Source organism: Nuphar pumila, chromosome 12 (genome assembly GCF_984573655.1).
Source record: "Nuphar pumila chromosome 12, dmNupPumi1.hap1.1, whole genome shotgun sequence".
In the NCBI taxonomy this organism is placed as follows: Eukaryota; Viridiplantae; Streptophyta; class Magnoliopsida; order Nymphaeales; family Nymphaeaceae; genus Nuphar; species Nuphar pumila.
In genome coordinates, this window is record NC_143260.1 from 10,254,818 (window position 1) to 10,282,673 (window position 27,856).

Below are 27,856 nucleotides of genomic sequence, written 5' to 3' on the forward strand. Positions count from 1 at the left end.
ATTTTTTCATTCCATACCTGACACAACCAGCCGACTTGGGATTACTGACACAAATCTTCCAAGGACTACTCTTGTTTGGGAAAACTTCAATCAGGGCATCTTTGCTTTGGTCACAGGTGGGGATGAACAATCACAGCTGAGAAAGTAGTTGTGATTGTTGGTCACAAGGTAAATCTTGTGACCAACTTTCACAAGATTTAAGGCAGAAACAACCACAGCTGCATCACAAGTACTTTTCTCATGTTTCACTAACCTTGAGATAGTATTGTGATTGTGATTCAGTCACAATATGTTGGGAAAATCCAAGAATCACAAGGCATTGCAAACATGCCCTTCAGTTGGCAGATGCTTGCATAATACTTGATTAAAAGTCTATTAAAGAACTGCATAAATTTGGCCAATTGCCGTGGCAATAATAAACACGAGTATAACACGTTTCCTCAATGAATAACAAGAAATCACTATGGCCTCCAGACATTATATGCTCTAAGTTGATAACCATTCATGAAGTAAAAAGGTCCCATTAAACACCTGATGTTCTGCAGAAATATAACATCACCCAAATAGCTCATCCATGTCCAAACAGCCAAAAAAAAATTAAACCAGCAAAGATGCTAGAAAAATACACCACATAATATTGGCACATCTTTTTTGTGCCATGAGAATGCGTTTACAAAATTCTATATCCAAACGCCACTGAAGTAGACGGCTAGCCCTTAAGCTTCAAAGAAAATGCCTGTAGTGACAAGAGAAGCTTCTTTAACTTTTCCCTCACCTCCACATCCACTAAATTACCATCTTCATCAAATTTTCTAGGAGGTTCAAATGCTCTCACTTGTAGCTCAGGCTTGTTGATAAAATGAAGATCAAGGAAAACTCCGATTTGACGAAGATGGTATTGTGATCGTGCACCACCAAGGCCTCCTCCCGCACTTATGATTGCAGCAGGCTTATCTGCCCACACATTGGGATGTCTAGATGCCCAATCAATGGCATTTTTCAGAGGAGCTAATATAAAAGGGGGAAAAAAACAGAAAAGAAAAATCAGTACTTGGACCTTCTGTTTCTATCCCATATCACTCAACCAGAACATCAGCTCAAACTCATGAATCTGATAAGTTTGCTGTCCTAGTCTCTTTGATATCAACATGCATACAAAAGCAAATCTTATAGAAATACCATTCTAGAAAATTAAAGAAAAAGAAAGTACACATGAACTGCAACAATATTCTCATGCAATAATCGTAAGGAAACAGGAGCCTTCAATCAAGCACAAAGTGTCCACCTAAGATTCAAGTGGACAAGCATAACTAGTGTCCACTAAGGGCACACTACCAAAACCCACACAAGGGCATAGACAAGAAAGTGCTTAAAATAAATAATTTATTTAATGACTAATTAATGCATGTAAGGGGCGGAGGGACACCCATATTTATATACAAGCAAGAAGTAAGAAGGGGATTCAAAAGAGTCGTTGGACTAGCTCCAATGGCAAAGTGTTGACTAGTCCAACTCTAGTTCTAAATGGACTAGATAAAGAAAAGGAAAAATAAAGAAAAGAAAATATATATATATATATATATACATATGTAAATGCACACATATATATTATTTATATTATAGATATATATACACCATATTTATAGATGTATATATGTACAATTTTAACTCTCCCCCTCAAACTTACGGTAAAATAACTGAAAGTTTGTCTATAAATGGAATCTGGGAGCAGCGAGAGGTTTGTTGAAGAAATCCGCTAACTGATATTTTGATGTAACATACGACAGATCAATAGTCCCATAAAGATACTCCTCTCGAACATAGTGACAATCCATTTACGTTCATGAAAAGTATGATTCCTGACAATGTAGATCGCACCAGAGTTACCAAAAGCGCCATAGGACCTGGAGAAGCGCGCTTCTGCGAAGCGCATTTCGGAAGCACGAAACATAGCGCTTTTGAAACGTGTTGGGAAGTGCCAAAAAAAATGGGCACTTCCCCATCTTTTTTTGTTTTTACTTCTTGTTTTTCTTTATTTTTTTTCCTTTTTTCGCTTCCTAGATCACTTTTGGTTCGCTTATCTTCTTGCTTCCGAGACAATTTTCGATTCGCTTCTAAGTCGTCCCACGCTTCTCGCTTGCTAAAATTTTAGAAGTGCCTTGCTTCTTGCTTTCGCTTCCCGAATCACTTCCCGCTCTTGCTTTCTCGACTGGCAACTTTGGATTGCACTCTTGTTGTCACAGCACATGCGTGAGGCTCCAGTTACTTGAACTCTCATATTAGCCAACAATCTTCTGAGCCAGACTACCTCCATCATTGTGGTTCTCATGACCTGATATTCAGCTTCAATTGATGAAAGTGAGAGCTTTTGTTGCTTCTTGCATCGTCATGAAATTAGAGATTCACCTAAAAAGACACAAAACCTATGGTTGAGTGCCTGTTATTGGAATCACCCTCAGTCAGCATCAATGTAAGCAATTAAATCTAATGAAGATGAAGTAGACAGAAAGAGACATCGATAAAGAGAAGTCTTAATATATCTAATAATATGCAAAACTGCTCCCATGTGAATATAGGTGGAAGCATGTTAAAACTGACTAGTTGTGTGCATAGTGTGTACTATATTAGGTCTAGTAATTAAAAGATAAGAGAGTGCACCAATAAATGTCTGTAAGGAGTAGGATCTTCAAGAGGTTTTCCATCGTCAATTCTCATCTTGGTCTTGACAATCTTAAGAGTGTTAACTCTCTTATCATCTGAGATGCCAGACCTGAAAACAATGTCAAAGGCAAATTTACACTAAGACAATAGGTACCCTATAAGAGAGTAAACAACTTCAATTCCTAAGAAATATTTTAATAAATCCAAATCAGTCATTTCAAAATATTTTTTTAGAAGTTTTTTAATATTTTCAACTCTTTGTTTGTCTTCGCCAGTGATGCAAATTATGAAACCAATATCAAACATAACTTGGTTAAACTTGTCATACCAAACCTTTAGTGCTTACTTAAGACCATAAAGAGCTTTTTCCAGATGAAGAGAATATTTATACCAGTGGTGCCTCCATATAGACTTCTTCAACTAAGTTTTCATTAAGAAAAATATTTTTGACATCCATCCAGATGATAGGCCATTTTCTAACAAAAGCTAAGGCTACTAGGATCCTAAAAGTGGTCATTCTAGCAATTGGAGCAAAGGTTTCTTCGTAATCTGTCATACTCTTAGGAATATCCCTTGGCAACTAATCTGTCTTTATAATTTTCAAGAGTTTCATGACTCTTGGTTTTAACCTCAAATACCTAACTACAACCTATAGGTTTCTCTTCTTGTGGGATGTCTTGAATAATCCAAGTATTAGCCTTTTTTAAAGCTTCTAACTCTACCTTCATGGTTGCTACTCACTCAGAATATTTTTTAGCTTGAGCATAGGTTGAAGGTTCTACATATGAATAAATTAATGCAATAAATGCCTTTTATTTAGGAGAAAATGAGTCATAGGACACAAACTTTCCAAGTGGTTTAAAAATCCTAGATGACCTTCTGGTTTGTACTTCAGACTTATCAAAATATTTTATCAGTGTATATGGGTGATTAGGATCCCTACTCCTAGAATATTGTAAATAGATCTTGTACCTATGGGATTACTCTTCATTAATAATATCATCATGACCATTATCAAGGTCACATTCATCTATCATATGAAAACCATTATCAAGGTCACATTCATAATCACAGTTATCATAATTTGAAATTAAATCAAATAAAAAGGAATACTCAGTTACTACCTTAGCCTTTTCAAAGTCAAAGAAACTTTCCTTTTCTAACAAATGCATTTCTTGAAACATATAATTTTTTATTTTTAAGATCAAAACACCTATAGCCTTTTTGGTTATCTGCATAACCTAAAAAGACACAAGGAATGGCACAAGGAGAAAGTTTATCATTTCTATTAATAAAAACAAAGCATTTGAACCAAAAAACTTAGTTTAGAATAACTAGAAAGTAATTTAAAAAGTTTTTCAACTGGTGTTATATTTTGCAAAGAAGAAGATGTCATTTTGTTAATGAGATATATAGCAGTTAAAGCTACATCAGCAAAAAAAAAAATAGTACTTGGTTTGTTATTAGTAAAGTTCTGGTTGTTTCCATAATGTGTTTGTGTTTTCGTTCGATCAAACCATTTTGTTGTGGTGTGTGAGGACAAGATCTTTGATGTGCGAGGCCATGCAAATTTAGATAATCTTTAAATTCTTTTGATAAAAATTCTCTCTCTGAATCAGTACGAAAAGTAGAAATATTCTTTTCAAACTTATTTTTGACCAAGTTGTGAAATATTTGAAAATATAAGAAAACTTTGGATTTATGTTTAAAAAAGTAGATCCAAGTATTGTAACGACCCCAACTCGTACCTGTGAAAAAATGACATTTTTTTTTTCAAGTGCAGAAACATTCCTAGAAACTCAGGGCCTTTACAGTGAAACAGAACCACCACCACAAGAGATCTTATACCCATTTTCCAAACCAAGCACAATCTTTATTTATTAAAGTGCATAAAGTCTAAGATATAAGCAAATGAATTATAAATAAGGCAAAAAAAAGAGTCACGCTGTCTCAAGAAAAGCCTGCCAAGAAGTCGCATAGCTCTCGTAGCTCCCCTCGAAAACAAGTCACCTCACTAGGCCCCTGAGACTGTGAAAAACACAAACGTAGGGGTGTCAGAATTTAAAGAATTTTGTATACGAATCCCTCTAATGAAGCAAATAAGTAAAAAGAATACAAATAAGATTCATACAATATTTTAGAGGGATGCAGTTATGACAAATTCATAATTCAAATAATCATTTAAGCAATAAAGAACATCAATTAAGTATTGAAGACAGTTACCATGCAATAGAAAACACATATCATGCAATCACCAGTATATCATAAGGGAACAATTAAATATACATGATCTAATGCATTACAGGAATATGCATGATTGCAGTGCACATGCATGATTAGAATATTATCCTTCATCAGAGTTTTTTTATTAAATGCCCACAATTTAAGTTCATCTTTTCATTACCGTTGCCCACGGATACTCCAAATGGGTAAGAAATTCCTGAGGTCAAGTTAGGTCCCTAAGGTAACTTAACACACAACTTGTATTTTATTAATGAGTTTCAAACTTAGCCTTCGACTGAAACAGCCTTCGGAACATTAAAAATCAACATCTAATGTCGGGACACTATGAAAATCAACAAAATAATGTTATTTTCTTGGTATACCAAAACAACAGAGGTATCTACACACCACCCTCAGGTAAAGTGATGGATTCTCCCTAAAATTGTGGCCAGGAGAAGAACCTCAATATCGGGTTCAGGGGCAACAACAACGGACATGAAGTTTTAGTATCTTCACGGTTCCCCAAAACCGCAATGTCCAAGATTCTTATACTATAGAAGAGACATCAAGAAAACGTAGGTAACACTGTTCTTTTTAATTTCTTTTTCATTCTGATATTAATTCATCTTTTTTAATTTGCAATTCAACATGCAGAATTAATAACACAAGCTCGCAAATCAACATGCGAAGCTCATCACGGGACCACAGTTCGTGGCAACATAGAACAGTGCAATTAGAACAATAATATCACATTTGATTTTTGCAATGCATAACAACATCTCAAACAAAGAGCAACACATGCTCAAGGCTCGCATGGCCTACGATGATCCATTTTGACCATCGATGCATTAATACACAAAAATCATGAATCACATATCATTATGCATTCATTCCACATGCCTTTCAACGCATAATTATGTATGCCAATATGGATATGTACATGAAACAACAATATTCATATGCATGTGCATGGGTTCACACCTTCATGTTAAATGCATGCTTTTATTCACATATTCATGTCAAATGCATGCTTTCATTCAGTTCACATATTTATGTCAAAAGCATGCTTTCATTCATGCATTATTTTAATTAAACATGTGAACACTCATGCAGTCATTTACATGCAAATGAATGGCAAATATGCATTTAATACTATGAACCTATTGTAATGAAATGGTGGTCTTCAACAAATGCACAAATAACTCACAAACAAGTGTCTATTGGAGACACTACAAGCATGACCCTTGAAAGGGTATAAAAGGAAGAACACTTGAAAAATAAATAATACTTTATTCATGAACAAAATGCTTAAGAAGCATGGTTATTTACATTGAAGGGGTTCACCCCTATATATACAAAAAAGTGGGAGAGAGGAGAGCTCATTTTGAGCTCTCCAAAAGAGACGTTGGATTCCAACGTCTCTTAATATAGCTGTTGGACTACAGTCCAACATCATTTATTATTATAGTTGTTGGACTATAGTCCAACAACATTTATTATAGCTGTTGGACTGCAGTCCAACAACTATTTGCACAGTCAAGTTCCAACAGGAACTTTTGGAACTTGACTGGATCAAATATCTAGTTTCTATTGAACTAGATGCTAAAAAAGAAAATAAAGAAAAATAGAAAAAGAAAATATAATAATATTAAATAATATATATATATATATTATAGTTTACATTTTAACACTCCCCCTCAAACTTACGGTACAATGAGCGAAAGTTTGTCTAAGAGGAAGTGAAATCTGGGAGCAGCGAGAGGCTTGGTGAAGAAGTCTGCTAATTGATCTTTGATGTGTAATACCATGTAAATTGAGATAGTCTTTGAATTCGTTGGACATAAATTCTCCCCCTGAATCAGTGCGAAAAACAGAAATATCATTTTGAAACTTATTTTTAACCATTTTATGAAATATTTGGAAGTTAGCAAAGACATCAGATTTATGTTTAAGAAAATAAATCCAAGTATGTCTAGAAAAGTCATCAACAAAAATGACATAATATGTATAACCACCTTTGGAAATAACTGGTGCGGGGCCCCAAACATCCGAATGTATTAACTCAAGTGGTCGTGAGGAAACAAAAGTTCTACTAAGAAATGGTAACCTTTTCATTTTGCCAAGAATGCAGTCTTTACAAGAAAAATTTTCAGAATTACAAAATTTTTCCAAACTTGGAAAATATTGAATTTTAGACATATGAGGATGGCCAAGCCTTTTGTGCCATAAATCCAATTCTAATTTCTGAATATTATAACAAAATGCATTTTTGGGTAATTCCAAAAAGTCCATGTAATAAAGTCCTCCTTCTCTATGGCCTTTCCCAATCAGATTCCCTGACTGGCGATCCTGTACCCAACAACCATGAGAAGAGAAGAAGATATTACATCCATAATCAGATATTTGCGAGACAGATAAGAGATTCAAATTAAGTTTAGGGATATATCTAACTTCTGGGATAAAAAGTCTTTTGGATTTTTGAAGATTTTCAAAACATCCTATTCCTTTTACTTCGAGAGATGTGCCATCGGCTGTAAAAACCTTTGACACACTTGAGTTATTTTTAAGACATTCGGATAGACTATTAACATTTGGGGTCATATGAAAAGAAGCACCAGAATCTAAAAGCCAAGGAAAGTTACCTGGACCGAAGAAAGATGCAACTGCCGCTCCAGTTGAGGCTTCGGTTGAGGAGGATACCCCTTTGAGAAGAGGTTGAAGGATTTCCATCAGTTGAGCCATAGACACAGGTGCATCTTGATCTTTTGACTCAGATTCAACAGATGCAACTCTTTTTTCTTCTCTTCTTTTTAACTTTGGACATTGAGGCCTATAGTGCCCCGGTTCATGACAATGATGACAAATAACTTTTCTTTTATCAAAGTCGCCGTTTTGCCTTCCAAAATGAGGCGACTTGTAAGTACGAGTATGATTCCCCGGTCTAGATACAACTAAAACGGAGTCATCATCAACTTTTGGATTACTTTTTCTAAGTCTATTTTCCTCCATAGTGAGCTCTTCTATAGTATCAACAATAGAAGGAATTTTTCCACGATGTAAAAGGGCTGATTTGGTGGATTCAAACTCCGGCCTTAGACCATTCACAAATTGATAGAAATGTTCCATATCGAGTTGCTTTTGGCGAAGCTCGATGTCTTCGGCACAATGCCATTTGGGCTCAAGAAGAGCCAACTCTTTCCAAAGTTCGGACAACTCATTATAATATTCTCGAATAGTTTTATCTTTTTGAGTCATTGTCCGAATTTTATCTTGTAAATTGCATACATGTGCAATATCTTTAAGGGAATACATGTTTTTGAGGTATTCCCAAGCCTTATCGGCATGCTCAAACTTAGCTAGACTAGAGCATTTTTTAATGTCTATGCTATTGATGAGCCATGACATAATTTTTGCATGCCCTATCCTCCATTCTTTCCATTTCTTTTCATAAGTGGCTAACGCCTTGCTCTTCTCTTCTTCCGTTAGAGGAACCTCTTTATCACCCTCTTTCTTGGTAAGAGATAGTTTAGGTTCCAAATCAGAACCATCCACTATACCCCATAAACCTTTTCCCCAAATGTGGTGCTTCATAATCGAAGCCCACATTACATAGTATCATTTAGCTTCATAGGAATGATGGTGATCTTATCATTGTCATCCATCTTTTACAAGGGTAAGAGAGGAATAAATAGGAGGAGAGAGAGAAAAATAAAAAGAAAAGAAAAAGAGTAGACAAAGGAATAAGAGAGGATACAAAACCAAAAATTTTTGTAGCACAAGTTCGCCTTTCTTCAAACAAATCTTCTTGAGCCAAGAACAAGGTGATGAAACACCTTTTGTAAATGTGGCACGAAAATCGAGGCGGAAGCACTTCAAGATCTAAGGATTTCGTAGCTCTGATACCATGTAATGAAATGATGGTCTTCAACAAATGCACAAATAACTCACAAATAAGTGTCTATTGGAGACACTACAAGCATGACCCTTGAAAGGGTATAAAAGGAAGAACACTTGAAAAATAAATAATACTTTATTCATGAACAAAATGCTTAAGAAGCATGGTTATTTACATTGAAGGGGTTCACCCCTATATATACAAAAAAGTGAGAGAGAGGAGAGCTCATTTTGAGCTCTCCAAAAGAGACGTTGGATTCCAACGTCTCTTAATATAGTTGTTGGACTACAATCCAACAACATTTATTATTATAGTTGTTGGACTATAGTCCAACAGCATTTATTATAGCTAGTTTCTATTGAACTAGATGCTAAAAAAGAAAATAAAGAAAAATAGAAAAAGAAAATAATAAAAGAAAATATAATAATATTAAATAATATATATATATTACAGTTTACATTTTAACACCTATGTCACAGGAATTCGGCTACCAGGGTGCCAAACCCGCGTCGACGCGACTCGACGCGGGTGCTGTAAAATTGTCTACGAAGAGACAATACGCATACAAGCATGAATACTTTATAAAAGAAGTGCACGAAAGCACTCTCACAACACTTGAGCAAAATACGCAAAAAACGTATAAATAATAAACATGCATGTTAAAATGTAAAACTGTACATATATGTATATATAATAATATTATATTATTATATATATAAATACATTTTTAATTTCTTTCTTTTCTGTATTTTTTTTCCTTTATTTTTAGTTTTTGTCTTTATGTCATCTAGTTCAGTTTGAACTAGAATGACTGTTGCTAGTCAAGTCCTGTCCAGACTTGACTAGCAATAGAGCTGTTGGACTGACACATTCCAACAACTCTAAATAGAGCTGTTGGACTGTGCCCAACAGCTCTATTGAGTCCTCTTTCAGCTGTGTATATAAAGGGGTGCAGCCCCTCTTGTATTTCACTCCAATGCTTCTTAAGCAATTGGTTTTTCATATCAATAAAGAATACATTTTTATTTTTATTTTGTTTCCAGTTATACCCTTTTTAAGGGTTATGCTTTAGTGTCATTCTTGACACTTGCTCTTGTTAATCAAAGCTCGTGTTTCGAAGATCCCCATTTCATTTCATGGTATCAGAGCCGCGGAAGTACTAAATCTTGAGGAAAAGCTGCCTCGGTTTCCGTGCCCGTTTGCAAAAGTGTTCGCCACTTGAAGAGAAGTGTTTTATCACTTCATTGGAGAAGATTTCACATCTTGTTGTATTGTTTTTTTTTTTTTTCTTGAAATAGAAGGAATAGGAGATTTTGAAAAAATTTATAAAACAAAAAAATTTTTTATTCCAGAAATTAGACATGTTCCCAAATTAAATTTAAATCTTTTATCTGTATCTCAAATTTCTGATTATGGGTGTAATATTTCTTTTTCTTCTCATGGTTGTTGGGTACAGGATCGTCAGTCAGGCAAGCTGATTGGGGAAGGCCATAGAGAAGGAGGACTCTATTAAATGGATTTTTTGGAAATGCCGAAGAAAGCTTTTTGTTATAATATTCAAAAAATAGAGTTGGAACTGTGGCATAAGAGACTTGGTCACCCACATATAGCCAAAATCCAACATTTTCCAAATCTAGGGAAATTTTGTAACTCTGAATCATTTGATTGTAAAGATTGTATTCTCGGCAAAATGAAAATATTACCATTTCAGAACAGAACCTTTTTCTCTTCAAGACCACTTGAATTAATACACTCGGATGTTTGGGGTCCTGCACCAGTAATTTCTAAAGGAGGATTTGTTTACTATGTTATTTTTGTCGATGATTTCTCCCGACATACGTGGATGTACTTTCTCAAACATAAGTCTGAAATATTTTCATACTTTCAAACTTTTCATAATATGGTTAAAAACAAATTTCAAAATGATATTACTATTTTTCGCACAGATTCAGGGGGAGAGTTTTTATCCACAGATTTTCAAAATTATCTTAAATTGCATGGCATCACACATCAAAGATCTTGTCCTTATACACCTCAACAAAATGGACTGGCAGAACGAAAACATCGTCATATTATAGAAACCACTAGAACTTTATTAATAGCAAATCAAGTCCCTAAAGACTTTTGGGCAGAAGCTGCCTTAACTGCCACCTATCTCATTAATAGGATGCCATCTTCTTCGTTACAAAATATCACTCCCATTGAAAAATTTATGAACATTTCTCCAGACTACTCTAGATTAAGAATATTTGGGTGCAAATGTTTCATATTTACTGACAAAAATGATAAACTTTCCCCTCGTGCGATTCCCTGTGCCTTTTTAGGATATGCTGAAAACCAGAAAGGTTATAGATGTTTTGACTTCAAAAATAATAAACTATGTGTCTAGAAATGTTTCCTTTCTTGAAAAGGAGAGCTTCTTTGATTTTAGAAAATTAATAACATCAACATCTGATGAATATGACCTTGATTGTAACTTTGATGATGATCCAAGAATTATTGATCTTAATGTTGAAAATGAAGAAGTTCATAGAGATACTAGTATTCAATATTCCAGGCGACAAGAGTCTAATACTCCATGTGCACTTGAGAAATATTCTAACATTCCAACTAGACAATCATCCCGAATCTCGAGGCCTCCAGAAAAGTTTGTATTATACGAGTCTTTCTCACCCACATATAGGGCAGTTATTGCATTAATTCACTCATATGAAGAACCATCCACATATTTTCAAGCAAAAAATGATATCAAATGGATAGAAGCCATGAAAGTTGAATTAGATGCACTTGAAAAGGCTTCTACATGGAATATTCAAGATCTTCCTCCAGGGAAGAAAACTATAGGATGTCGATGGGTTTATAAAATTAAAACCAAGAGTGATGGTACTCTTGAAAGATATAAAGCCCGTTTAGTAGCCAAAGGTTATGCCCAAGAATATGGGATTGATTATGAAGAAACCTTTGCTCCGGTGGCTCGTATGACTACTGTCCGAACCTTAATTGCCTTAGCTTCTATCAAAAAATGGTCTATTTTTCAAATGGATGTCAAAAATGCTTTTTTAAATGGAAAGCTAGTTGAAGAAGTATATATGGAACCCCCTCCTGGTCTAAGTATTCCTAAGGGTAAAGTCCTCCGCTTAGAAAAAGCTCTTTATGGACTTAAACAAGCACCAAAAGCTTGGTATGATAGGTTTAGTCGTGTTATGATTGATATTGGTTTTCAATTCTGTTTAACTGACACTGCTTTGTTTATTAAGAATTCTGATGCAGGGATCATTGTGCTTCTTCTCTATGTGGATGATATGATCATCACCGAAAGCGATAAACAGGGAGTTGAAACAATCAAAACACTTCTTAAATCTCATTTTGAAATGACTAATTTGGGCCCTTTGAGATACTTTTTAGGCATTGAAGTTGCTTATTCTCCTAGAGGATATTTATTATCCCAGACTAAATTTGCTTTTGATATTGTTTTCAGGTCTGGTATTACTAATGATAAGAAAGTTGACACTCCAGAAGTTGTTAATGTTAAAATGAAGATTGATGATGGAGAACTTCTTGCAGACCCTACTCCTTACAGACAGCTTGTCGGGGCACTTTCCTATCTATCCATTACCAGACCAGATATAGCACATGTTGTTCATACAGCAAGTCAATTTCAACATGCTCCTACTTCTGTTCATATGGGAGCAGTCATGCGTATTATCAGATACATCAAGTCCTCTCTTTCACGAGGACTTTTCTTATCTTCCTCCTCTTCTCTTGATTTAATTGCATATACTGATGCTGATTGGGGAGGTGATCCCAATAACAGACACTCAACCACTGGCTTTTGTGTCTTTTTAGGGGAATCATTAATCTCGTGGAGGTGTAAAAAGCAGCAGAAGGTATCTCTCTCATCCACCGAATCTGAATACAGAGCCATGGCAACCACGACCATGGAAGTAGTTTGGCTCCGACGACTGCTTGCTGACATGGGAGTTGAAGCAACAAAGGCTTCACAAATGTGTTGTGACAACAAAAGTGCGATCTACATTGCCAGTAACAGAACATTCCACGAACGCACCAAACACATCGAAATGGATTGTCACTACGTCAGAGAGGAATATCTACACGGGATAATTGATCTGCCATATGTCACTTCAGAATATCAGTTAGCAGACCTCTTTACAAAGCCTCTCGCTGCTCCCCGATTTCACTTTCTCTTAGACAAACTTTCGCTCATTGTACCGTAAGTTTGAGGGGGAGTGTTAAAATGTAAAACTGTACATATATGTATATATAATAATATTATATTATTATATATATAAATACATTTTTAATTTCTTTCTTTTATGTATTTTTTTCCTTTATTTTTATTTTTTGTCTTTATGTCATCTAGTTCAGTTTGAACTAGAATGACTGTTGCTAGTCAAGTCCTGTCCAGACTTGACTAGCAATAGAGCTGTTGGACTGACACATTCCAACAGCTCTTAATAGAGCTGTTGGACTGACACATTCCAACAGCTCTAAATAGAGCTGTTGGACTGTGCCCAACAGCTCTATTGAGTCCTCTTTCAGCTGTGTATATAAAGGGGTGCAGCCCCTCTTGTATTTCACTCCAATGCTTCTTAAGCAATTGGTTTTTCATATCAATAAAGAATACATTTTTATTTTTATTTTGTTTCCAGTTATACCCTTTTTAAGGGTTATGCTTTAGTGTCATTCTTGACACTTGCTCTTGTTAATCAAAGCTCGTGTTTCGAAGATCCCCATTTCATTTCAATGCAATAATGCATGTATTTCATAAAATGGAAGCAAATGCTTGAGACTCTCAAGCTATATCAAAACAAGGGGGAAACACCCCTATTTATACAAGAGAAGGAAGGTGCAAAGGAGGGCTCCCAAAGGAGTCGTTGGGGAGCCCCCAACAGTCACATTTATGACCGTTGGGGGCCCCCACGACTATTGGGGGACCCCCAATGCACCTTTTTATGAAAAGAATAAAGCAAAAATAAAAGAAAAAAAGAAATGCAAAAATAAAGGAAAAATTACAGCATATTCTAAAATGGAGTATGCGCAAAACAGGAAATTACAATAATACCCTTTTAGGGTAAAATAAAGAAAAAATAAAAAATGTATATAAATATATATAATTATATATATGGAGATACATATACATATAATAATTATATGTATACGTATCTCTATGTATATAAGTATATATATTTATACTTACAACACAGATTTTGGAGATACATTTTAACACCCCCCCTCAAACTTAAGGTGCGATAACCGCAAGTTTGTCAAGAAGGAAATGAAATCTGGGCGAACATAGTGCTTTTGTGAAGAAGTCTGCAAGTTGATACTCAGACGTCACGTATGGTAGATCAATGACCTTCTTCAAGTATTCTTCTCGGACATAATGTCAGTCCATTTCTATATGCTTTGTTCGCTCGTGAAAGGTGTGATTCTTGGCGATATAGATTGCACTTTTATTGTCACAGCACAACTTTGTTGGTTCTCTGATAAATATTCTCATATCTTCCAAAAGGCGTCGAATCCATACAATTTCCATGGTGGTGGATGTCATGGCTTTATATTCAGCTTCAGTGGATGACAGAGAGACCTTCTGTTGCTTTTTACATCGCCATGAAATCAAAGATTCACCTAAGAAAACACAAAAACCAGTGGTGGAGTGACGGTTACTAGGGTCACCTCCCCAATCTGAGTTAGTATAAGCAAGTAATTTTAAATCAGAAGAAGAAGATAGGAATACTCCCTTATTTACTGTGCCCTTCAAGTATCTAATGATGCGAAGGACAACACTCATAAACGGTTGTGGGAGCGTGCTGAAACTGACTGGCGATGTGTATAGCATGTGACAATTCAGGTCAAGTAATACTAAGATACATTAAAGAACCTACCAACTGCCTGTAAGGGGTATGATCGGTTAAGGGAATACCATCGTCAATCTTCATTTTTGCTCCCACAACTTCAGGAGTTTCACATACTTTGTCATCAGAAATCCCGAATCTGTCAATAATCTCACAAGCAAGTTTAGACTGAGATAGAAAATAACCACGTTGTGAATAGGCAACCTCAATTCCAAGAAAATATGTCAGAAAACCCAAGTCTGACATCTCAAATTTTGAAGTCAAGACGGACTTAATACCCTTGACTCCTTAAACAGCATCACCTGTAATTAACATGTCATCAACATAGAGTAATAATATTACAATCCCTGCATTAGATTTTCTAGTAAATAGAGCAGTGTCAGTATAACATGAGGAGAAACCATTTTCCAGCATTACACTGGTAAATCTGTCATACCAGGCTTTGGGAGCCTGTTTCAAACCATAGAGGGCCTTTCGAAGACGAAGGACTTTATCTTTAAGAATTTTCATGCCTGGTGGAGCATCCATATACACTTCTTCGTTAAGATCACCATTTAAAAAGGCATTTTTCACATCCATTTGAAAAATGTTCTAATTTTTAATAGATGCAATAGTAATAAGACATCTATGTGAAAGTATCTTCAATAAGATACTAATATCAAGACCTTAATATTCTTGATATTAAACCCACCACGAAAGCACAATAAGAACACTTTAGAACACTTATGCACAAAAAGCACAACCCACAAATAACTCACAAATGCACAAAGGCATAAAAACAATGGAATCGATTTATTGAGAACTTGGGTTTTGACTCAAAGCCATAAGAGAATACAAGGGGAGAGCCCCTATTTATAACCACTCAAATAGGAGCCTTGGAGGGGCTCCACTCATAGACGTTGGAGCCCCTCCAACGGTCACAAATGTGACCGTTGGAGGGGCCCAACGTCTATTTGAGTGGGCCCCCCAAGGTTCCTTTAAGTACAAAAAATAAAAAGAAAAATAAAGAAAAAGAAAAACTAAAAAGAAATTACAAACACATTCAAAAAGTGAATGTGCGTAAAATGAAGGAAAAGACGAAACTACCCCTACAAATAAATAAGAAGAAATATATATATTTTATATATATAATAAGTAGATACATATACATATATATTAATATATGTATATGTATTACCTTATATATATAAAATATATATATATATTACATTAGGTGATAAGGTACATAATTTAACACCCCCCCTCAAACTTAGGGCAGGATGACCGAGAGTTTGCTAAGAAGAAAGTTGAAACGTGGAGCACACAAGGATTTGGTGAAGAAATCCGCCAATTGATATTCGGACGTGACATATGGAAGGTCAATGATTCCTTTGAGGTACGCCTCCCGAACGTAGTGACAATCCATCTCTATGTGTTTGGTCCGCTCATGAAAGGTGTGATTTTTAGAAATATAAATCGCACTTTTGTTGTCACAGCAAAGCTTGATAGGCCCTTCAATAGTGATCCCCATGTCTTCCAACAACTGATGAATCCAAACGATTTCCATGGTAGTAGTCGCCATGGCACGATATTCTGCTTCAGTTGAGGATAGAGACACCTTTTGCTGCTTCTTACATCTCCATGAGATTAATGAGTCTCCTAAGAATACACAAAAACCAGTGGTGGAGTGACGGTTATTTGGGTCACCTCCCCAATCAGAGTCAGTATAAGCAATTAATCTCATCTCATAAGAAGAAGACAGAAAACTCCCTTATTAATAGTGTGCTTTAGGTATCTTACGACACGTAAGATAGCACCCATGTGAACAGAAGTTGGTGCATGCTGAAACTGACTTGCCGTATGCACCGCATGTGAGATATCTGGTCTGGTGATACTTAGGTACATCAACGATCCAAATAATTGCTTGTACGGAGTAGGATCAGAGAGAGGAACACCATCATCAATCTTCATTTTAGCTCCTACTATAGCAGGAGTTTCACAAATTTTATCATCTGTAATACCTGACCTGTCAATAATCTCAGATGCAAGCTTAGTTTGAGACAAAAAATATCCTCTATGAGAGTAAGCTACCTTAATTCCCAAAAAGTAAGTTAAGAAGCCTAAGTCAGACATTTCAAACTTATCCTTTAAAATGGATTTTATGCTTTTAATCCCTTTAAAATCGCTCCCAGTTATAAGCATGTCATCCACATAAAGTAGTAGAATAACAATCCCTGCATTAGATTTTCTAACAAACAAAGCAGTATCAGTAAAGCAGGATGAGAAATTATTTTCTAACATAACGGAGTTAAACCTATCATACCAAGCCTTGGGAGCTTGTTTCAAACCATAAAGTGCTTTCCGAAGACGAAGCACTTTCCCTTTAGGATACTCCATTCCAGGAGGAGCATCCACATATACTTCTTCGTTTAAATCTCCGTTTAAAAATGCATTCTTAACATCCATCTGATAGATGTTCCATTTATTGATTGAAGCAACGGTTATAAGACATCGGACGGTGACCATCCGAGCAACGGAGGCAAAAGTCTCCTCATAATCAATCCCATATTTTTGACCATATCCTTTTGCAACTAAGCGGGCCTTATATCTCTCAAGAGACCCATCACTCTTAGTTTTGACTTTAAAAACCCATCTACACCCTATAGCTTTCTTGTCTTTAGGAAGGTCTTGAAACTCCCAGGTCTTTGCTTTCTTTAGGTCTTCAAGTTCATTATTCATAGCGACTATTCATTCCGGGCATTTTCGTGCTTCCTCGAAATCCCTAGGTTCTATGTATGAGTGAATGACACTTAGACAGGCTCTATATTTTGGTGAAAAGGACTCATATGAGATGAACCTAGAAGGAGGTCTTCTTGATCTTTCGGTCCTACGAAGATTTCCTTCACTTGAAGGGGTAGACTCACTATCATATCTTTCGAGAGCACTTCTAAAAGTATTCCTATCTCTATGAGAGTAGGTTATAGGATCTCTATGTTCTTCATTGATATGTTGATCAGAATGAGTTTCATTATTATTCAAGTCATTTTGATTTGTTTCATCATCACTAGTATCATCATCTTCAGTTAATAAATCAAACAGAAAAGAATAGTCTATATTCTCGTCATTGGTTTCAAGTTTTTCGAAACCACTAACATTTTCCAAAAAACTTACATTTCTGGAAACATATAGCTTATCACTCTTAACATCATAACAGCAAAAACCTTTATGAGTTTCAGAATAACCAAGAAAGGCACAAGGAATGGCCTTAGGAGAGAGTTTGTCATTTTTATCATTAAGGACAAAACATTTACATCCAAAAACTCTTAACCTGCTATAATCAGGTTCTTTTTCATATAATTTTTCAAATGGGGAATCTTGTTCAAGTTTTTAGATGGAAGTCTATTTATGAGATAGACAGAAGTAAGAGCGGCCTCCGCCCAAAGTTTTTTCGGAATATTTTGGGAAATGAGCAAAGTTCGTGTGGTTTCAATAATATGCCTATGTTTTCGTTCAGCCAACCCATTTTGTTGAGGGGTTTTAGGACAAGACTTTTGATGGAGAATTCCATAGTTTTCAAGATAGCTTTTGAATTCATTGGAAAGGTATTCACCACCCGAATCGGTTCTAAAAATTTTAATATTTCCATTGAATTGATTTAAAACCATCATATGAAATGTTTTAAAAGTTGAAAAAACTTCATGTTTATGTTTAAGAAAATATATCCAACTAAACCTAGTGAAATCGTCCACAAAGATAACATAGTAAGAGAAACCTCCCTTGGATATCACCGGAGCCGGACCCCATACATCGGAGTGAATAATTTCAAAAGGTTTTGTTGTAAACATGGATCTTTGAGGAAAAGGAAGACTTCTCATTTTTCCAAGAATACACTCATTACAAACAAAATTTTCATTACAAAGATGCTTAATAAAAGGCAAATAAGAGATTTTAACAATGTTGGGATGACCCAATCTCTTATGCCATACATGAATATCTTTGTTTTGAGCAACATTACAAAATTGATTCTTGGGAATTTTAAGAAAATCAACATAGTAGAGGTCTTCTCTCCTAGAGCCTTCCCCAATCAATTTCCCGGACTGGCGATCCTGTATCCAACATTTATTAGAAGAGAATTTTATATCGCAACCACAGTCCGAGAGTTGAGAAACGGAAAGTAAATTTAAGTTCAGTTTTGGTATAAGACGAATTTTTGGGATAAAGAAGTCTTGTTTTTCAAAATTGCCCATTCCTTTAATTTCAAGAGGGGTTCCATCCGCCGTTGAGACAAAAGACGGAAGACAATTTTTAGAATAATCAGAAAGAAAACAATGGCTTGGAGTCATATGAAACGAAGCACCAGAATCAAGTAACCAAGATGTCTTAACAAGAGAGGAAGAGGATGACATAGCGGCTCCAGAAATGCCTCCTTTGAGAAGAGGTTGAAGAGCATCTACAATTTGATGAAGCGAAAGAGGTTCATTTAAAGTTGAAGGCCGTTCCTCCGATTGAGATGCTAAAGCCGCGACAAGAAATTTCTTCCATTTGGGACAATTGGGTTTGATATGTCCCGGTTCTTTACAAAAATGGCAAGTCAGTTTGCTATAATCTCTCTTGCCATATCGATCATTTTGCCCTTGATTTTTAAAATGGGGCGGTTTGTAGGTCTTCAAATTATTTCCGGGTCTTGACACGGCATTAACCACTTCATAGTCATTTTGATAAGGTGTAGCAAGGATGCTTGGGTTATTTTTACTAATTCCCATACGTGTTTTCTCACCACTTAGCTTGGTGATGACATCTTCAATAGATGGGGAGGTGAAAGCCGATAGAAGAGAAGACCGAATTTGCTCAAATTCGGGTCTAAGACCATTTAGGAAGTTGAAAAATCGATATTCTTCTAGTTGTTTGTGCCTTAATTCAATAGCTTCTCCGCTCCATTTTGGTTCGAGCATGGCAAGCTCGTCCCAAATAGATGATAATTCGGCAAAATATTCCCGAATAGATAAATCATTTTGTTGAAGAGTCAAGGCTTTCTTTTGGAGATAGTATTTGTGAGACAAGTCCCTTGACGTATACATTTTTTCAAGGTATAACCAAGCTTCGGAGGCCCTTTTAAACTTAATGATGTTGGCATTGATCTTGGTTTCTACGGACGAAAAGATCCAAGACAATATTTTGAAGTTCTTAATTTCCCACTCATCATGCCTTTTGGAATATTCTTCTAAGGCCTTTTGTCTATCTTCTCCTTCAAGAATCTTAATTTCCCCTTTCTCTATAATAGAAAGCTTGGGTTCGGGTTCCGGTATGGAGCCTTGAACGTAACCCCAAAGGCCTTTCCCTTTGATATGGGCTTCCATATTGCCGGCCCAAACATGGTAGTTCGAACCACTAAGTTTAAACCCAAGGGAGAAATGGGAGTCTTTTTCACCCATTAGAGAGAAGAGAAGATGGAAAATAATGCGTACCTTAACGGATTTTCAACCTTTTCTTGACAAAAGTTGCTTTTAAAATATTGCTCGAAGTAAATGCTTCATTCAAAAACTTCACTAGCTTGAGGGCACGTTTTTCGAGGTGCTTCACAAGAGACGAGATGCACGATCCTCTTTCTTCCAACGAGGCTCTGATACCATGTGAAAGTATCTTCAATAAGATACTAATATCAAGACCTTAATATTCTTGATATTAAACCCACCACGAAAGCACAATAAGAACACTTTAGAACACTTGTGCACAAAAAACACAACCCACAAATGCACAAAGGCATAAAAACAATGGAATCGATTTATTGAGAACTTGGGCTTTGACTCAAAGCCATAAGAGAATACAAGGGGAGAGCCCCTATTTATAACCACTCAAAAAGGAGCCTTGGAGGGGCTCCACTCATAGACGTTGGAGCCCCTCCAACGGTCACAAATGTGACCGTTGGAGGGGCCCAACGTCTATTTGAGTGGGCCCCCCAAGGTTCCTTTAAGTACAAAAAATAAAAAGAAAAATAAAGAAAAAGAAAAACTAAAAAGAAATTACAAACACATTCAAAAAGTGAATGTGCGTAAAATGAAGGAAAAGAGGAAACTACCCCTACGACTAAATAAGAAGAAATATATATATTTTATATATATAATAAGTAGATACATATACATATATATTAATATATGTATATGTATTACCTTATATATATATATATATTACATTAGGTGATAAGGTACATAATTTAACAATCTAACTGTAACCATTCGGGCTACAGGAGCAAAAGTTTCTTCATAATCAATTCCATACTCTTGCCCATACCCTTTTGCAACTAAGCGAGCTTTATACCTTTCCAGGGATCCGTCGCTTTTAGTTTTAACCTTAAAGACCCATCGACAACCTATAGTTTTCTTTCCTATGGGTAGAGTTTGGAAATCCCAAGTTTCAGCCCTTTTTAAAGCATTAAGTTCATTTTGCATGACTTCTTGCCATTCTATACATTTTTTAGCTTCTTCAAAATTCCTTGGCTCAAAATAAGAGTGAATGGCACTAAGACAAGCCCTATACCGGGGTGAAAAAGAATCAAAAGAGACAAAACGAGTTGGCGGTCTCCTATTCCTCTCAGATCTTCGGTGATCGAGAATAGGAACAAGTTCACTATATTGGTCAATGGCACTTCTAAATGTGTCTTGGTTTCTACGTGAGTAGGTTATCGGATCACTTGAAATCCTGTTTTCTTGATCATTGAGAGGATTATGTTCTCCAACATCACCATCATTTTCCTCATCATGGTTTGATAATATATCATCATCACTAGATATATCATCATTACTAGCCAATAAATCAAAAAGGAATGAGTAATCAAAATTTTCTTGTTGAGAAACATTTTTTTCAAATCCACTTTCATTTTCTAAAAACGTTACATTTCTAGAGACATATAATTTATCATCTCGAAGATCATAGCAACGAAACCCTTTTTGAGTTTCGGAATACCCAAGGAAGGCGCATGGGATAGCTTTGGGAGAGAGTTTGTCATTTTTATCTGTAAGTATAAAACATTTACACCCAAAAACACGTAACCTATTATAATCAGGTTCAAGCTTATATAAGATCTCAAAAGGGGATATTTTTCCTAATATCCTAAATGGTAAGCGATTTATCAAATAAACAGAAGCGAGAGTTGCTTTAGCCCAAAAAATTTTAGGAATGTTTTGGGAAATAAGCAGGGTCCTAGTGGTCTCAATGATGTGCCTATGTTTTCTTTCGGCCAACCCATTCTGTTGAGGGGTTTTAGGACAAGACCCTTGGTGAATAATTTTGTGATCCTCAAGATATATTTTAAATTGGTTGGAGAGATATTCTCCTCCAGAATCACTTCTAAAAATCTTTATATTACTGTTGAATTGATTCTTGATCATTGAGTGAAAGGTTTTAAAACATGTAAAAACTTCATGTTTGTACTTAAGGAAATAGATCCATGAATACCTCGAGAAATCATCCAAAAAAATAACATAGTAAGAAAAGCCTCCTTTTGAAACAACAGGTGCGGGTCCCCAAACATCGGAATGAACAATTTCAAAGGTTTTAGATGAGAACATAGTTTTTTGCTCAAAAGGTAAACTTTGCATTTTTCCGATAATACAATCATTACAAGAAAATGAACTTTTACATAGATCCTTTGCAAAATGTAAATAAGATAACTTGGTGATATTAGGGTGACCAAGTCTTTTGTGCCACATGTTTATATCTTTGTTTCGGGCAACATTACAAAAGGATTTTGGAACTTGAAGAGATTTCATATAGTATAAGTCTCCTTTTCTAAAGCCTTCCCCAATCAATTTCCCGGACCGGCGATCCTGTATTAAACATTTGTCACATGAAAATTTAATATCGCATCCATGGTCCGAGAGTTGAGAAACAGAGAGAAGGTTTAAGTTAAGTTTAGGTATAAATCTAATTTTTGGAATAAAAAAATCTTGAGTTTCAAAATTACTTATTCCTTTAATTTCAAGGGAGATTCCATCCGCAATGGAAACAAAGGATGGAGAAACATTTTTTGAATAATCGGAAAGTGAAAACATGTTTGAGGACATATGAAAAGATGCACCTGAGTCCAAAAGCCAAGAGACTTTACCTGGAATGGAAGAAGTAGACACGGTGGCACCGGATGTAGCTCCCTTGAGAAGAGGTTGAAGGGCTTCCACTATTTGATTCAACGAGAGTGACCCACTTGATGATGCCTCTTCCTTTTGTGGTACACCGATGGTGGCCATAGCGAGAAGCTTCTTCCATTTGGGACATACGAGCTTGATATGCCCCGGTTCTTTACAAAAATGACAAATAGTCTTGCTATAGTCCCTCTTTCCTCTTTGTCCACCATCTCCTTCTTGATTTTGGAATTTAAAATGAGGAGGACGATAGGTCTTTACATTATTTATGGGTCTTCATACGGCATTGACCTCATTGTTTTCTTCATGATTACAAGGAACCACAAGAACATTTGATCCTTGTTTACATAAATTCATACGAGTCTCCTCACCACTTAATTTGGTGAGAACATCTTCAAGAGAGGGAGGAGTAAATGAGGATAGAAGTGATGACCTTATTTGCTCAAATTCCGGTCTTAATCCATTCAAAAAATTGAAGAACCGATCTTCTTCAAGTTGCTTGTGGCGGAGTTCAATTGCTTCTCCACTCCATTTTGGTTCAAGCATAGAGAGCTCATCCCAAATAGAGGAAAGGTCGGCAAAATATTCCCTAATAGACATTTCACCTTGAGTAAGGGAGAGGGCCTTCTTTTGAAGATAATACATATGGGATAGATCTCTTGATGTATACATTTTTTCGAGATAATGCCAAGCTTCCGATGCTTTTTTGAACTTGATAATGTTGGCATTAATCTTTGTTTCGACGGATGCGAAGAACCAAGAAAGAATCTTGAAGTTCTTCATTTCCCATTCGTCGTGCTTCTTGGAGTATTCTTCAACAGCTTTGATCCTTTCCTCTCCCTCAAGAATCTTGATTTCACTTTCGTCCATTACGGTTATTTTGGGTTCCGGTTCCGGAATTGTGCCTTGCACATAACCCCACAATCCTTTTCCTTTTATGTGAGCCTCCATGTTCCCGGCCCAAATATGATAGTTGGACCCATTCAACTTGAAGCCAAGGGCAAAGTGAGATTCTTTCTCACCCATTAATGCGTAAAGAGAAGGAGAAAAAGGGCGTACCAACACAATGTTTTAACTTCTAGCTTGCACAAGATCCTTCTAAAATATTTGAGAAGCAAGATCCACCACTTCAATCTCTAAAGATCCGAAGGCACGGTTTTCGAGGCACTCGAAAAAAGGAGAATCCCACAATCTTCAATCACCAACCGAGCTCTGATACCATGTGAAATTATCTACGAAGAGACAATACGCATACAAGCATGAATACTTTATAAAAGAAGTGCACGAAAGCACTCTCACAACACTTGAGCAAAATACGCAAAAAGCCTATAAATAATAAACATGCAATAATGCATGTATTTCATAAAATGGAAGCAAATGCTTGAGACTCTCAAGCTATATCAAAACAAGGGGGAAACACCCCTATTTATACAAGAGAAGGAAGGTGCAAAGGGGGGCTCCCAAAGGAGTCGTTGGGGAGCCCCCAACGGTCACATTTGTGACCGTTGGGGGCCCCCAACGACTCCATTGGGGGACCCCCAATGCACCTTTTTATGAAAAGAATAAAGCAAAAATAAAAGAAAAAAAGAAATGCAAAAATAAAGGGAAAATTACAGCATATTCCAAAATGGAGTATGCGCAAAACAGGAAATTACAATAATACCCTTTTAGGGTAAAATAAAGAAAAAATAAAAAAGGTATATAAATATATATAATTATATATATGGAGATACGTATACATATAATAATTATATGTATATGTATCTCTATGTATATAAGTATATATATTTATACTTACAACAGAGATTTTGGAGATACATTTTAACAGATGCGAGTACGGGTGCGGCACCGGGTGCGGTCAACCCGATCCTGGGTGCGTTGACCGCACCCAGGATCATTTAGGTCCATTTTTTTTTATTTTTTTTTTTAAAAATTTGCCCTATGAAATGGGCTGCCGAATTTAAAAAAAAAAAATCTGCTGACAGCTGCTTGTTGTTGCTGCTCTTGTTTTATAAAGGGGTACTTTTAAAACCATCTAAAATTCAAGAGCCTTTTCAATCCAGATCCTTCTTTTTCGTAAAGGATTTTCTCTCTCCATAATAAATGATAATGATGGTGGTAGCCTTGCTGATTTTCTTAAAGGATTTTCTCTCTCCATAATAAATGATAATGATGGTGGTAGCCTTGCTGGCTATTAGTATTCAATGTTCTCCTGACGAGATGGGTGCTCTAGCTGTAGCCTTGTGTAGACCTCTCTTTTTCACATGTCCAATCCAATAAATTTCTTTTAGTTGTCGTGCAGCTGTATATAAAATGAAATTTGAAGAATCCTATGGCATGGCAATGGAGTCGTAGGCCTCATGAAGACTCACTCTCCAACAAACCACATCAAACCTTGCACTTATATTTTTTTTCGGGAAGACCAGGGAGTCTTCAAACAAACACACCAGCAAAAAAAATTGGACCCCCAACCCGCGTCGTGGGAACCCCCGGACCCCCTCATATATATATATATATATATATATATATATATATATATATATATATATATATATATATATATATATATATATATATATATATATATATATATATATTACATTTTTGCCCCTGCCACACCCCCGCACCCGGGTTTTTTGGAAGTGCCGAATCCCCGCACCCGCGCCCGCACCCACACCCACACCCATGTGACATAGCTATGAACCTGCATACCATAACAAGACTACTTTCATGAGCAAGAATCTGAAAATATTCATGCCAAACTGAATATGCCTTATTCAAATTCAGTTTGGCATTCTGTTTTCATGGCATAGACAAGAGTGAGATGGTGTGTGGAAGATAGGGAATAAGCTAGACAGTGATTGAAAAAGTGACCCAGCAACTTGCTTTTAGCTAATTCAAGATGGTGCCTTTCTGAAGTGTAATTATTTCGTTAACTTTATTTTTGACAAAACTCTAAATTTCCACTTCAATTGATGAATCTTCAAAGTGATGGTGGAGGATATCATTCTTCCAAAGAATTCACAAAGTTTTTAAATGTCAACTGAAGAAACCATAATATGTCATTGATACACATCTGAGCAAAACAATGTAGCCAAACAAAACAGCATCATGTATCCCACAGCTCACATGAATGTTGTTTGCAGCTATATATGCAAACCTTTCATGGATTGTTTGCGTTTAAACAGCCTCAATCAAAGAATCCTCTCAGATATTGCACTCTGAAAAACATGATCATTATTCTGAACTGAGAATGCTTGTAATATTAGCAGGCCCACCATCCACTGAGATCTTGTGATTCTTGTAGTTTTTCCATTTGGTTTTGGAGATAGTTTCTATTCTTGAATTATTAGGTTGCTGTCCATTTCTATATAGGATAAACTTTCCTTTCTAATAAGGCAGTGGCTGAGGCATGTGATTAAGGCAGACCTGGAATAATTACTGGTCAAGGAAAACGGATACAATGCCAAACAACATTAATTCAGTGTCTTCTTCCTTTCTGTATGTTGCTTTCTTGCTCTCCTCAACAATGTTCTATATGATAAAGGCTTAAAGGCTTGCACCCAGGCTGTTAGATATGCTGAAAATTGCAGCGGCCTTCAATAACACAAACCCAAGAAATAGATGAACCATTATCTTAGTTGCAATATGTGGAGCTGTTTTTAGATTGAGAAGTGGTGAAACACATAATGTAATGCTGCCAAAGGTTAAGACAGTTACCATAACATAATGGTTTTAGCCACTATAAAGTGTTCGCCTTATCAACAAATAGACAGATCAAGAGAAAATTGATTCAGAGCAATGCAAGGCAAGTAGTACATGAACCCTATCATCAACATAAATATTATCCATTTGATCAAACTTTGAATACATACAAGAGATACCAACATCAAAGAAGCAATGATCAGTAAAATCAATTGCTAATTGACAAATACAATAAAAATGATTACCACCTAATTGAGATCAGGAGACAAAACATAAAGACACAGTACACCAATCCTATCATCAACATAAATATAATCCATTTGATCAAAAATTCCAATAAAAAAAAACAGTAACACTAATTAAAACAAGCATAATCCATTTGATCAAGCTTCGAACATAAACAAGAGATACCAACATAAAAAGAAACATTGATCACTATAATCAATCCTCAATCCCAATTGAGACGAGGAGACAAGCATCAAAACAGATAGCAGTATACCAACTCTATCATCAACATAAATATAATCCATTTGATCAAAAAATTACAATACAAAAAACAGTAATACCAATTAACACAAACATAATCCATTTGATAAAACTTCGAACACAAACAAGAGATACCAACATCATAAAAGGAAACAATGATCACTAGAATCAATGGTCAATCGTCAAATACACAAAAAATTGGTGACCACCCACTTGAGATCCAGAGTCTAACATACCAGTAACGGAGTAATTGTATTCAGGGGAAGCAAAAAGAACGCTATCGGCCTCGAGGATCTTCTTCCTGAAGCTCTCCACCACGGGTGGGAACGTTTTGTCCACTTCGAGATCGGTATTCAGGAAGGGGAGCGGCTCGATATCTATATACTCAACGTGCATCCCAGGTATCGATTCCTTACATAACTCTATCGCTGCCCATTGTTCCACAACCAACATAAGATACCCACAACATCAGAGAGAGAGACAGAGAGAGAGAGAGGGTCGGTACCGGCGCGGAGAAGGCCACGGTTGTAAGAAGCACGTCGGAGGGAGCCGCAGAGGGCGGCGACCTTCAAGGGCTTGGTGGTCTCGTCGGGCTCGGGGGAGAGGGACTCGGCTCGGATGGACATCCTGCGAGGGGTCAGGTGAAGGTGGGCTCGACGAATTGGCTGAGACGATATATAAAGCAACCCGCTCCTTGCTCCTATGGCCTGAGCCATCCTTTTATTTCTTCCTTCCTTTTTAGTTGGACAAAGGTAGGAACAAAGAATCGTTAGTCTGCCATACTCTCGGCGGCTTTTACCTAACTTGGGAGAGAATCTAGGCTGTCTCTTTTGTTTTTTTTCTCCTGTTTCAAGACTAGCTTTTCTTTGAAGGCCCACAAAGGCTCCGGTCATCTG

At 36.2% G+C, this 27,856-nt stretch overlaps 1 protein-coding gene across 2 annotated transcripts; it reads right to left on the reverse strand.

Annotated features, from left to right (window-relative positions):
• Positions 1-485: 485 nt before the first annotated feature.
• On the reverse strand, positions 486-27,856 carry LOC149819954 (NADPH:quinone oxidoreductase). Of its 2 annotated transcripts, none has more exons than XM_089983074.1 (3): positions 27,466-27,692; positions 27,197-27,388; positions 486-1,008 (listed from the first exon to the last, which is right to left on the reverse strand). In XM_089983074.1, exons 1-3 carry the CDS (start codon positions 27,674-27,676, stop codon positions 710-712), a joined length of 702 nt encoding a protein of 233 aa, XP_089839200.1. In that variant the 5' UTR covers positions 27,677-27,692; the 3' UTR covers positions 486-709. The 2 variants fall into 2 exon arrangements, with proteins under 2 accessions (XP_089839200.1, XP_089839201.1); XM_089983075.1 differs by lacking the exon at positions 486-1,008 and adding an exon at positions 1,627-2,437 and having other exon boundaries at positions 27,466-27,856.

Excerpts from the sequence above, each read along its gene's own strand:
- LOC149819954 (XM_089983074.1), bottom strand. The coding sequence starts at position 27,676 with ATGGCTCAGGCCATAGGAGCAAGGAGCGGGTTGCTTTATATATCGTCT. Across the intron at positions 27,389-27,465 it reads CCGTGGCCTTCTCCGCGCCG|CGATAGAGTTATGTAAGGAA; the intron begins GTACCGACCCTC and ends AACAATGGGCAG. Across the intron at positions 1,009-27,196 it reads ATACAATTACTCCGTTACTG|CTCCTCTGAAAAATGCCATT; the intron begins GTATGTTAGACT and ends CTTTTATATTAG.